We start from the raw sequence: 12,332 nt of genomic DNA on the forward strand, positions 1-12,332 counted from the left end.
GAGTTTGAAAAACTTAGTCGGAGGCATGGAGTAAAAATTCCTGCTGCGGCTGGGTGTTCAGTGGAAGAATGTAGCTTGGCTGTGGGTGCTATCATTGGGTATGATAGCATCAAATCAGCCTCAAGGATGAATAGCGCTGTAGTGATATTCTTAGATTCAATTGAAAAGGTGAATAAGATAGTTGAGAGGGGTGTTGTGTTGCGGGAGACACAGACGCCGGTATTTCCGCTTATGAATCCTGCGAAGAAAGTTATGCTTTCTAACGTGCCACCATTTGTTAGAGATGAAGTGTTAGAGCGAGAGTTATCTCGCCATGGTCAAATCGTATCTACAATAAAGAAGGTTCTTTTTGGATGCAAATCTCCGTTGTTGAAACATGTCGTGTCTCATAGGAGACAAGTGCATATGATTTTAAAGAAGGAAGGAGATGAACTGAATTTAGCGTTTAGTTTTAAGATTGATGGATTTGATTATGTCTTCTATGCATCTACTGAATCAATGAAATGTTTTGGATGTGGAAGAGAGGGGCATTTGGTGCGTAATTGTCCCGAGAATGAACGCGCTGAGCCTGGTAGTAGCTTTAGTGCGGGTGCAACTAACGTACCACAGCGAAGGGATGAAAATACTACAGGTGTAGGGGAAGAGAGAAGGTGGGCAGATGTGGTTGGAAAAGTAGGAGAGGAAGGCATTGTGGATACGGGGGCAATTGTGGTAGATCAGAACAAAGAGGGAGGGGAAACAGTAGGTGAGATTGCGACTGCCGTCGCTGAGGTGGTGCTGGAAAATGAAATTGGAGGTCAAGAGGAGATTGAAATAACGGAAAAGGAAGCGGATGTTTTCAAAATACCGAGGAGTAAAAGGAAGAATTTAAGGGGTGGTGAAGGGTCTAATTCTAAGAGAAAGGTAGAGATGGATAAATCAGGTGAAGATGAACAGGTTGTAGAGATGGGGTTTTCTTCTGGGGAGGATAGCGAGAGTGAGTCATCTGACGCGTCACAACAATATAGTGAGATAGATGGGGTGGAAGGGAGGTATGGGATCGAGAAGATACGTCAATTTCTGAAGTTGACAAAAGGGAAGAAATATATGCAGGATTACAATGTAACTGATTTTTTCCCTGAACGTGAATTGTTTATTGAATCAGCAAAGTTTCTGATGTCAAAAATTACAGGGGGAGGTTTGAAAAGCCCTGAAATTGCTAGACTCAAGAAAGTGGTCACGAGAGTAATAAGTGATGCAAATTCTAAAGAAAATGAAAGAGTTCAGTTGCAGTTTTAACTCTGTAAAGAGATGTGGTGGCTGTATCTTCCTCTGTATTTTTTTCTTATCCATGAGCAGTTTTAAGATCTCTTCTTTAAACGTAAATGGGGCAAGAGATGTTAAAAAAAGAGCCATGGTGTATGAGTTAATGAGGGGAAAGGGAAGTGACATAATTTTTCTACAAGAAACGCATAGTAATTTGGAAAATGAAGTTATGTGGCAACAGGAGTGGGGGGGGACAGTGGTGTGTAGTCATAAAAACTCAAAAAGTGGGGGTGTGGTTATCTTGTTCTCAAAAGGGTTTTTGCCTTTGTCATATGAGGTTGAAGAGGTAGTTGAGGGGAGGTTATTAAAAGTTAGAGCAAGGTATGAAAACATCAATATGTGTCTGATAAATGTATATGCCCCAGTGGTGACAGTTGAGAGGGTATGTTTTTTAGAGACATTATCAAATACCATTGAGAAATGTAACAAAGAAGATTATTTGTTTATTGCTGGGGATTTTAACTGCACAGTTAGTGATTTAGATAGAAATCACCAAGAACCTCATATAGCCTCAAGGACGTTTTTAAAACGCCTTATTGTAACAAATGAACTGTGTGATATTTGGCGGAGTCAACATGGAAGAACAAGGCAGTACACCTGGGCGCATGTGAGAGAGAACATCATCTCTATGGCCAGGTTAGATAGGTTTTATGTTTTTGAGCATCAATCTCAGGTCTGTAAATCAAGTGTGATAACTCCAGTGGGATTTTCTGATCATTGTTTAATAACAGAGGTGGTGTTCATTAACGATGTAAAACCTAAAAGCGCATACTGGCATTTTAATATAACTTTATTGAGTGATGCTCACTTCAGGAATTGTTTCAGTTTTTTTTGGGAGAGGTGGAGGTCTCAAAAGGCCAGTTTTGTATCCCTTCAACAATGGTGGGATATAGGGAAAATCCAGATTCAATGTCACCAAGGATATCACCAGATCAATGAAAGCCCTAGAGATTGAAATAGTGGAACTCATGACGTTGGTTGAGACCACAGGAGATCGAGGCCATACTCAGGCCCTCAAGAGGAGAAAAGCTGCATTGGCAGATCTGCTGGGTATCAGAGCACAGGGGGCATTGGTGAGAAGTAAATTTCAGGGCATATCTGAAATGGATGCCTCATCCAAATTTTTCTTTGGTTTAGAGAAAAAGAATGGACAAAGAAAAATTATTCATTGTCTCAAATCAGCTGTTGGACAAGAGCTCACTAGCCCTAGTGAAATTAGAAAGAGGGCAGTAGAGTTCTATGCTGAGCTCTACAAGTGTGAGTACAAAGAGGACAAAACAGTGACACAGCAGTTCTTTGATGGGCTCCCAAAGGTGCCTGCAGAAGCTCAGGTTGAGCTTGAGCAACCATTGTCTTTGCAGGATTTATACACTGCATTAAATGGCATGGAAAATGGAAGGGCACCAGGCATTGATGGGCTTCCCGTTGACTTTTTTAAGTCTTTTTGGGCTATGTTGGGAGAGGATTGGTTAGAAGTAGCTAATGATAGTTTAACCGGAGGGTTACTACCAATAAGCTGCAGAAGGGCTGTCCTCACCCTACTGCCTAAAAAGGGTGACCTGAGGGAGGTGAAGAACTGGAGGCCGGTGGCTTTATTGTGTACTGATTATAAAATATTGTCAAAGGCTTTGTCCAACAGGTTGAGGGAGGTGATGGGGCAAATCATACATACGGATCAGTCCTACTGTGTTCCTGGCAGGCAGATAGGGGATAACATTTCTCTGATTCGTGATTTTTTGGACGTCTCTAAGGCTATTGGGTTGGATGCTGGTCTAATTTCAATTGATCAGGAAAAGGCATTTGACCGAGTTGAACATCAATATTTATGGCACACGTTTGAGGCGTTTGGGTTCAGCTCTGGTTTTATTGCCATGATAAAGGTGATATATGGTGACATTGAAAGTGTATTGAAAGTTAACGGTGGTTTGAGTGCTCCTTTTAAAGTGTGTAGAGGTATTAGGCAGGGATGTTCTATGTCTGGGATGTTATATGCTATTGCTATAGAGCCACTACTAAATAGCATTAGAAGTCGCATTGCAGGGGTGTGCCTTTCAGAGGATATTCCTCCTATTCGTCTTTCAGCCTATGCTGATGATGTAGTTGTGCTAGTGAAAAATCAAGCGGAGGTAGATAGTTTGAGTCTAATGGTTGATCGTTTTAGGGGAATATCCTCTGCAAAGGTAAATTGGGAAAAGAGTTGTGCTTTACAGATTGGAGAATGGTCTGGAGGGATCATGGCTTTGCCAGGGGGGCTAGAATGGTGTAAGGGAGGTTTTAAGTATCTTGGAGTGTACCTAGGAGATGAGGGGACTATGGAAAAAAATTGGAGTGGGGTGGTTGAAATGGTGGAAGGGAGGATGAGGAGATGGCGTTGGTTACTATCTCGTATGTCATATAGGGGGCGCACTATTATAGTTAACAATGTGATTGCCTCTGCACTGTGGCATCGGTTGTCAGTTTTAGAACCACCATCTGGCCTTCTGGCTAAGATACACGCAATTATTGTGGATTTCTTTTGGGATAAATATCACTGGGTTCCACAAAGTGTTTTGTATTTGTCAAAAGAGGAGGTCTTGTACATCTTGCTAGTAGGGCTGCTGCTTTTCGGTTTCAGTTTATTCAAAGGTTGCTTTATGGACCGGAAAATGTGGTGTGGAGAGGGGTGGCAGGTCTTATATTACAGCGGGTTGGAGGATTAGGTTTAAAGAAGGCTTTATTTCTGGTTGATAGTAGCCAGATTTCTAGGGAAGGAGTACCTCCGTTTTACAGAGGCCTTCTCAGAGTGTGGAGCGTAATGAAGGTGTCCAGAAGAACTTCAGCGGAGTCAGTGCATTGGCTGTTGGAGGAACCTCTGGTGTATGGGGCAAGACTGGACTGTACAACTGCAGCTGTTCCACATTTCTCCAAGATTCTGGTGAAGGGGAAAATCATCACCTTAAGACAGTTAATGGCCATGGCTGGGCCCGCCTTAATGGATGGAAGACGGGTGGCAGAACATTTGGGGATGAGGTCGGAAAGGATTGTCGGACAAATGCTGGGGAGCTGTAGGAAGGCTCTGTCAGCGGAAGAATGGGGTATGCTTAGTAGCCACAAGAAGAAGGTGCAAGATGAAGACGTCTCATTTCCAAAACTAGGGATTACACCAAATATCCCAGAGTCAGAAAGAAAGGCGTTATTGCTGGATTTGAGAGGGTTGGAGGAGGTGGGTTTGGATGAGGTGAATGGGAAGGAATTGTATAGGGGGTGTGTCAAGGTGTTGAATAAAGATAAATTGAAAAATAGAAAAGATACTCCATGGAGGGTAAAATTGGGCATTGATGACAAGGTAAAGCCAGCATGGAGAGCACTGTACAAACCACCGTTACAAAAGGGTACTGGTGATATGCAATGGAGGGTTTTGCATGGCATCATTGCAGTTAATGCTTTTGTATCTGTTATTAACTCAGATGTTAGAGATGGATGTCCTTTTTGTAATATAAGAGAAACCATTTTTCACTGTTTTATGGAGTGTGAGAGGATAAAACCTCTATTGGAAATGCTGGAATCTTTGTTTAAAGCAGTAGGGGAGTTTTTCAATAACACTGTTTTTATTTTGGGGTTTCAATATAGTAAACAACAGAAAAGAAAATGTCAAATGTTAAATTTTATTTTGGGACAAGCTAAGATGTCAATTTTTCTGAGTAGGAAACATAAGATAGAAACGGGATATGGGCAGGATGTAAGATGTGTTTTTAAAGGTTTAGTGAAAGCAAGAATAAAAGTAGATTTTGAGTTCTTTTCAGCTGTAAAAGATCTCCTATTATTTGAGGAGAAGTGGGCCTACGAAAGAGCGCTTTGTTTTGTAGAGGAGGGGAAATTATTTTTTGCTGCTGAAATAAGTTGAATGTATATGTTATGTATTTATTTTTGTTTAGGAATAACATTTGTTGTTTCATTTCTGAAAAGGCAGTGTGTCATTATTTATGTTAACACTTGAGTAAAAAATAAAGGTTTTATAAAAACTCAAAACTCTCTCTCTCTCTCTCTCTCTCTCTCTCTCTCTCTCTCTCTCTCTCTCTCTCTCTCTCTCTCTCTCTCTCTCTCTCTCTCTCAACTTCTCACTCTCCCTTGTCCGTCAGTTTTTTCTCTCTCATGTCCTAACAGCTTAATCCGTCTAAATGGCATTCCTAAAGCAACATATGTTGCCAAAGCTGAATCATGTACAGGATAACTGAATCATGTACAGGATAAATATCTCTATAATATCTGCATAAACGTTTTGCATTGATAACGAGGAGCACCAGCTGTTACTAATGGCCCTCCCATTGGTCTCTCCACCTCTCTATCCCTTGCCTTGTCACCTTCACTTGTTCTCCTAGCCCACTTCTCATCCCTCTCTCTCTCTGACAGGAGAACCAGCAGCAGAGGCTTCCTGCTCTTCAGTCTTACCCTTCAGTCACCCTCTGAACAACCAAGACTGAGGAGAGGATGCTGGACACATCACTATGACAACCACTAACAGAAACAGAAAAAAAACACTAGCCATCCATCCCCCATATGACCTCACCCCTCCTATAGCAGAATATAACCTACAACTGAGAGATTTCTCTTACATTTTATCTTTATTTAACTAGGCAAGTCACTTAAGAACAAATTCTTATTTAGGAACAGTGGGTTAACTGTCTTGTTCAGGAGGAAAATGACACATGACACGTTTTTACCTTGTCAGCTCAGGGATTTGAACAAGCAACCTTTCAGTTTTTTTATTTTATTTAACCAGGCAAGTCAGTTAAGAACAAATTCTTATTTTCAATGACGGCCTAGGAACAGTGCCTGTTCAGGAGCAGAACGACAGATTTGTACCTTGTCAGCTCGGGAGTTTGAACTTGCAACCTTCTAACCACTAGGCTACCCTGCCGCCCCACATACTACCACCTAGAAAAGACCATCAAAATGACCCAGGAGTAATGTATAGAGCGGGGTTTCCCAAACTGCGGGGCACAGGGGCACAGGGGCTTTCAACTGACTCTTGAAAGTTGTAATAGTAGAACGCAAAATGTGCCATTTCGAAAGTGGGTGGTGCATAATCAGTTGTCCTCTTGTACTGTCAGTCATTGCATACCTCAGAGAGCTATTTAGAACTTATCAGAAATGTACAGAAATGTACAGAAATGTACAGATCAAAACATAGTTTTTTTTTAGCCCATAGATGTTTTTGTAAAGTTCGAGTCACGCAAATATCACATGAATACACATTAGACATGGCAAAATGTATAGAATTGCAAGAAAATTAGCTTTAAACTGCTAAATGTTCTCTGCAACCCATGACAAAATGTGTAGAATTGCAGGAAATAAGCTTTAAATCTGCAAGTGTTCTCTCCCCCAACAAGAGGGGTGTGAACAATTTGTGTCATGAACAGTGCTTGTGCCCATAGAAATAGACAATGCTGGAAGGGGGGGCCTGAGTGAAAAAGTTTGGGAACCCCTGATAAGAGGACACATCTTCTCCTCATGAGTGGGATGTGGCCATGTGTGTCTCAGTCTCTTACCTCCCTGTCCTTGAGCTTCATAGCCAGGACCAGCTGGTGGCGGTGGTTGGTCAGGGCCTCGCGGTAGTTCCCCTTGGAGAAGAATGCTGAGCCCAGGTTGCCATGGGCACGGCATTCACCTGTTTGGTCACCTGGAGCAGAGGAGGAAAGGGAGGAGAACATGTCACTCCAGGACAGTTTGGGACAAAGCACAGTGTTCCCTATACAAAATCCTCTGAGAACATAATCAATACTTTGTAAGCATCTGTATACTTGTTTGTTTACCACTCAGGTTATATACAGTACAACAGGAAAATCACTACTAAATGTGCTGTCATTCAGTGTAGATTTACAGGGCAGTCATGGTCCTCCGCCATCTTAGAGCAGTGATGCAGTGATGCGTTGGATCTCCTTGACACTGACATCCCATTACGTCCTTAAATGGAGTACTGGGCGTTCTAAGCTGCTGTACAGACAGAGCTCCACAGTAGAAGTAGACCTGCTAAACCTGACCTCCGGGCCCTAGTGGGGTGAGAGGTGGAGAAGGGGAGGCCTTATTACATCTGCCTGATAGACAGGCCCCCCCCATACAGAGCCATAGAGCCAGGCTCTCTACCTAAAAACCACAGCGCTCTGCTCCATCCAGACCCTTATCTCCTGCTGCTCTGCTATACACTGCCCACTTATGTGTCAAACTGTGTGGGGTCAGGAGAGTCAGACAATCTGGGCTGCCTTACACTCACAGTAACTCAGGACCAGATAGAGACACACCAATACACACAGATACGAACATAAATAAACAGACAAAAACACACACACAAACATGCACCCCTGTGGTCTCACCTAGTGTCTTGGAAACCTCCAGGTCTTGCTGCATGTATCCGGTGCTCTTCTCTGCATTGCCCAGGGACCAGTGGGCGCTGCTGAGGGCTGAGAAGACGGAGCCACGCAGCTTGAGGCTGCAGGTGCCGATCTTTAACGCGGCCTCCAGGACCACCACAGATGCGGTGTGGTGGGCCGCCGTCAGCAGCTCCTGACCAATCACTGACACCACCACGAATGGACTCTTGTCCAGCTTCATCTTCTGCAGCTGCTGGTAGGTGGGTTCTAAGGACTCTATGTGGAGGGAGGGAGGGAGGGGAGAGGAGGGGTTAGGGATGGTCATGATGGGGGCTACTGGACTCATTCAGATAGCTTTTTTGTATTCCTTTCAGTTTCATGGAATACACAAGGTTCTCCATACTGCAGCTCACGAACAATGACTGTATACTGCTTAGGTAAATTACTGTACTGTACACTAGTCACGTTGATTGGTTCACCAGAATATCTTGTAAGATGGAACATCTTAATAGCTCCATATACTCATCCCAGTCCTCAGTGCATCTAGTTAAGTCTGACACAACTACTGTATAATCGTGTAACCAACGATTACGGATGAAAAGCATCATGAAAATAAAATAACCATCATAACTGTTTTGATGTACAGTACCAGTCAAAAGTTGACACAACAACTCATTCAAGGGTTTTTCTTTATATTTACTATTTTCTACATTGTATAATAATAGTGACAACATCAAAACTATGAAATAGCACAGATGGGAGTAACCAAAAAAGTGTTAAACAATTCAAAATATATTTTATATTTGAGATTCTTCAAAGTAGCCTCCCTTTGCCTTGCTTTGTACACTCTTGGCATTCTCTCAACCAGATTCACTTGGAATGCTTTTCCAACAGTCTTGAAGGAGTTCCCACATATGCTTAGCAACTGTTGGCTGCATTTCCTTCACTCTGCGGTCCAACTCATCCCAAACCATCTTAATTGGGTTGAGGTCGGGTGATTGTGGAGGCCAGGTCATCTGATGCAGCACTCCATCACTCTCCTTCTTGGTCAAATAGCCCTTACACAGCTGGTTAAGTGTGCCTTGATTCTAAACAAATCACAGACAGTGTTACCAGCAGAACACCCCCACACTATCACACCTCCTCCTCCATGCTTCACAGTGGGAACAACACATGCGGAGATCCTCCATTCACCTCAACCAGCTTCATGAGGTAGTCACCTGGAATGCATTTCAATTAACAGGTGTGACTTGTTTAATGTTAATTTGTGGAATTTCTTTCCTTATTAATGCTAAAATAAGCAAAGAGAATCGACAGTCGATCATTACTTTAAGACATGAAGGTCAGTCAATGTGGAAAATTTTAAGAACTTTGAACGTTTCTTCAAGTGCAGTCGCAAAAACCATCAAGCATTATGATGAAATTGGCTCTCACGAGGACCGCCACAGGGAAGACCCAGAGTTGCCTCTGCTGCAGAGGATACGTTCATTAGAGTTACCAGCCTCAGAAATTGCAGCCAAAATAAATGCTTCACAGAGTTCAAGTAACAGACACATCTCAACATCAACTGTTCAGAGGAGACTGCGTGAATCAGGCCTTCATGGTCAAATTGCTGCAAAGAAACCACTACTTATGGACACCAATAAGAAGAATAGACTTGCTTGAGCCAAGAAAAAAGAGCAATGGACATTAGACCTGTGGAAATCTGTCCTTTGGTTTGATGAGTCCAAATTTGAGACACAGAGGCTGAGGACACAGAGGCTGTGTAAGGGCTATTTAACCAAGAAGGAGAGTGATGGAGTGCTGCATCAGATGCCCTGGCCTTCAAAATCACCTGACCTCAACCCAATTAAAACTGATTACTGCTTACAAGCAAAAACTAAAGCAGGAAGTACAAGTGACTCGCTCAATACAGAAGTGGTCAGATGACGCGGATGCTACACTTCAGGACTGTTTTGCTAGCACAGACATGGAATATGTTCTGGGATTCATCCAAAGGCATTGAGGAGTATACCACCTCAACACCGGCTTCATCAATAAGTGCATCGATGATGTCATCCCCACAGTGGCCATATGTACATTTCCCAACCAGAAGCCATGAATTACAGGCAACATCCGCACCGAGCTAAAGGCTAGAGCTACAGCATTAAAGGAGCTGGACGCTTATAAGAAATCCCGCTATGCCCTCAGACGAACCATCAAACAGGCAAAGCATCAATACAGGACTAAGATTGAATGCTACTACACCGGCTCTGACACTCGTCAGATGTGGCAGGGCTTGAAAACTATTACGGACTACAAAATTAAACCCAGCCGCGAGCTGCCCAGTGACGAGAGCCTACCAGATGAGCTAAATGCCTTTTATGCTCGCTTTGAGGTGAGAAACACTGAAGCATGTATGAGAGCACCAGCTGTTCCGGACGACTGTGTGATCACGCTCTCCATAGCCGATGTGAACAAGACCTTTAAACACGTCAACATTCACAAAGCCGCGGGGCCAGACAGATTACCAGGACGTGTACTCAAAGCATGCGCGGACTAGTTGCCAAGAGTGTTCACTGACATTTTCAACCTCTCCCTGGCCGAGTCTGTAATACCTACATGTTTCAAACAGACCACCATTGTCCCTGTGCCCAAGATAGCGAAGGTAAACTTCCTAAATGATTACCGCCTGTAGCACTCTCGTCGATAACCATGAAGTGCTTTGAAAGGCTGTGGTCATGGCTCACAACACCATAATGCCAGAAACCCTAAACCCACTCCAATTAGCATTCCTCCCCAACAGATCCACAGATGACGCAATCTCAATCGCACTCCACACTGGACAAAAGGAACACCTATGTGAGAATGCTGTTCATTGACTACAGCTCAGCGTTCAACACCATAGTGCCCACAAAGCGCATCACGAAGACAAGGACCCTGGGACTAAACACCTCCCTCTGCAACTGGATCCTTGACTTCCTGACGGGCCGCTCCCAGGTGGTAAAGGTAGGTAACAACACATCTGCCACGCTGATCCTCAACACTGGGACCCCCCAGGGGTGCGTGCTTAGTTCCCAGTGCTAGGCCTGATCATCGACAATGATGAGACAGCCTATAGGGAGGAGGTCAGAGACCTGGCAGTGTGGTGCCAGGACAATAACCTCTCTCTCAATGTGAGCAAGACATAAGTAAGCAGCAAAGCACCCCCACAAAATCATGCTGCCACGCCCGTGCTTCAAGGTTGGGATGGTGTCCTTCGGCTTGCAAGCCTCCCCCTTTTTCCTCCAAACATAACGATGGTCATTATGGCCAAACAGGTCTATTTTTGTTTCATCAGACCAGAGGACATTTCTCCAAAAAGTACAATATTTGTCGCCATATGCAGTTGCAAACCATAGTCTGGCTTTTTTATGGCGGTTTTGGAGCAGTGGCTTCTTCCTTGCTGAGCGGCCTTTCAGGTTATGTCGATATAGGACTCGTTTTACTGTGGATATAGATACTTTTGTACCTGTTTCCTCCAGCATCTTCACAAGGTCCTTTGCTGTTGCTCTGGGATTGATTTGCACGTTTCGCACCAAAGTACGTTCATCTCTAGGAGACAGAACGCGTCTCCTTCCTGAGCGGAATGACGGCTGCGTGGTCCCATGGTGTTTATACTTGTGTACTATTGTTTGTACAGATGGACGTGGTACCTTCAGTCATTTGAAATTGCTCCCAAGGATGAACCAGACTTGTGGAGGTCTACAATTTTTTTCTGAGGACTTGGCTGATTCCTTTTGATTTTCCCATGATGTCAAGCAAAGAGGCACTGAGTTTGGAAGTAGGCCTTGAAATACATCTACAGGTACACATCCACTTGACTCAAATTATGTCAATTAGCCTATCAGAAGCTTCTAAAGCCATGACATCATTTTATGTACTTTTGCAAGCTGTTTAAAGGCACAGTCAACTTAGTGTATGTACACTTCTGACCCACTGGAATTGTGATACAGTGAATTACAAGTTAAATAATCTGTCTGTAAACAATTGTTGGAAAAATTACTTGTGCCATGCACAAAGTAGATGTCGTAACCGACTTGCCAAAACTATAGTTTGTTAACAGGAAATTTGTGGAGTGGTTGAAAAACAAGTTAATGACTCCAACCTAAGTGTATGTAAACTTCCAACTTCAACTGTATTTGTTTTTTTCTTCTGTGTGTAGCGAACAGCTGACTGAAGACAGGACGGCTGGGCATTCGTGTGGTTGAGTCCGTTTCAGCGGTAACATGGACTCTTTACAACATGATTCTACTTTATTGCGCCTTGCTGAAACAAGCAAGTGTTGTAGCAGACGAGTTGCCTCTTTAGTTGCCCAGGCAACGCCCCCTCCCTGCAGCAGAAGCACATGCAGTCAGGAGCGGAGGAGAGAAGAAAATCTGTGTCTAATATATTTTTGGCTGACCAATAACCGTCATCCAAAATTCCATGACTGTCACATCTACTGTGTTTCAGGGAGCGCAATCAGTGTGTCTTTTGTTGGCTAAATGAGCTGAGCTTGTCTGAGTGATTGCTTTAGAACATGGATTTCACTGACAAACAAGACAAGCATATGAATACACCATTCACAGGTACCACTATTATTGGCAATTTAATACAGGGCAATTTCAAAGACCACTAAAAAAAAGCAGCACAGTGAAATTATATTTCTATGTTCTCTTC

At 43.4% G+C, this 12,332-nt stretch overlaps 1 protein-coding gene across 3 annotated transcripts in view; it reads right to left on the reverse strand.

Annotated features, from left to right (window-relative positions):
• Positions 1 to 12,332, reverse strand: part of LOC110535069 (tetratricopeptide repeat protein 28) — a 328,541-nt gene that overhangs the window by 103,350 nt on the left and 212,859 nt on the right. For all 3 annotated transcript variants that reach the window (XM_036935885.1, XM_036935884.1, XM_036935887.1), the window contains 2 exons: positions 7,656 to 7,928; positions 6,834 to 6,964 (listed from right to left, as the gene is read on the reverse strand). In XM_036935885.1, coding sequence (XP_036791780.1) covers positions 6,834 to 6,964; positions 7,656 to 7,928 — 404 coding nt within the window. The remainder of the gene's footprint in view (positions 1 to 6,833; positions 6,965 to 7,655; positions 7,929 to 12,332) is intronic.

This window comes from Oncorhynchus mykiss, chromosome 11 (genome assembly GCF_013265735.2).
Source record: "Oncorhynchus mykiss isolate Arlee chromosome 11, USDA_OmykA_1.1, whole genome shotgun sequence".
NCBI lineage: Eukaryota > Metazoa > Chordata > Actinopteri > Salmoniformes > Salmonidae > Oncorhynchus > Oncorhynchus mykiss.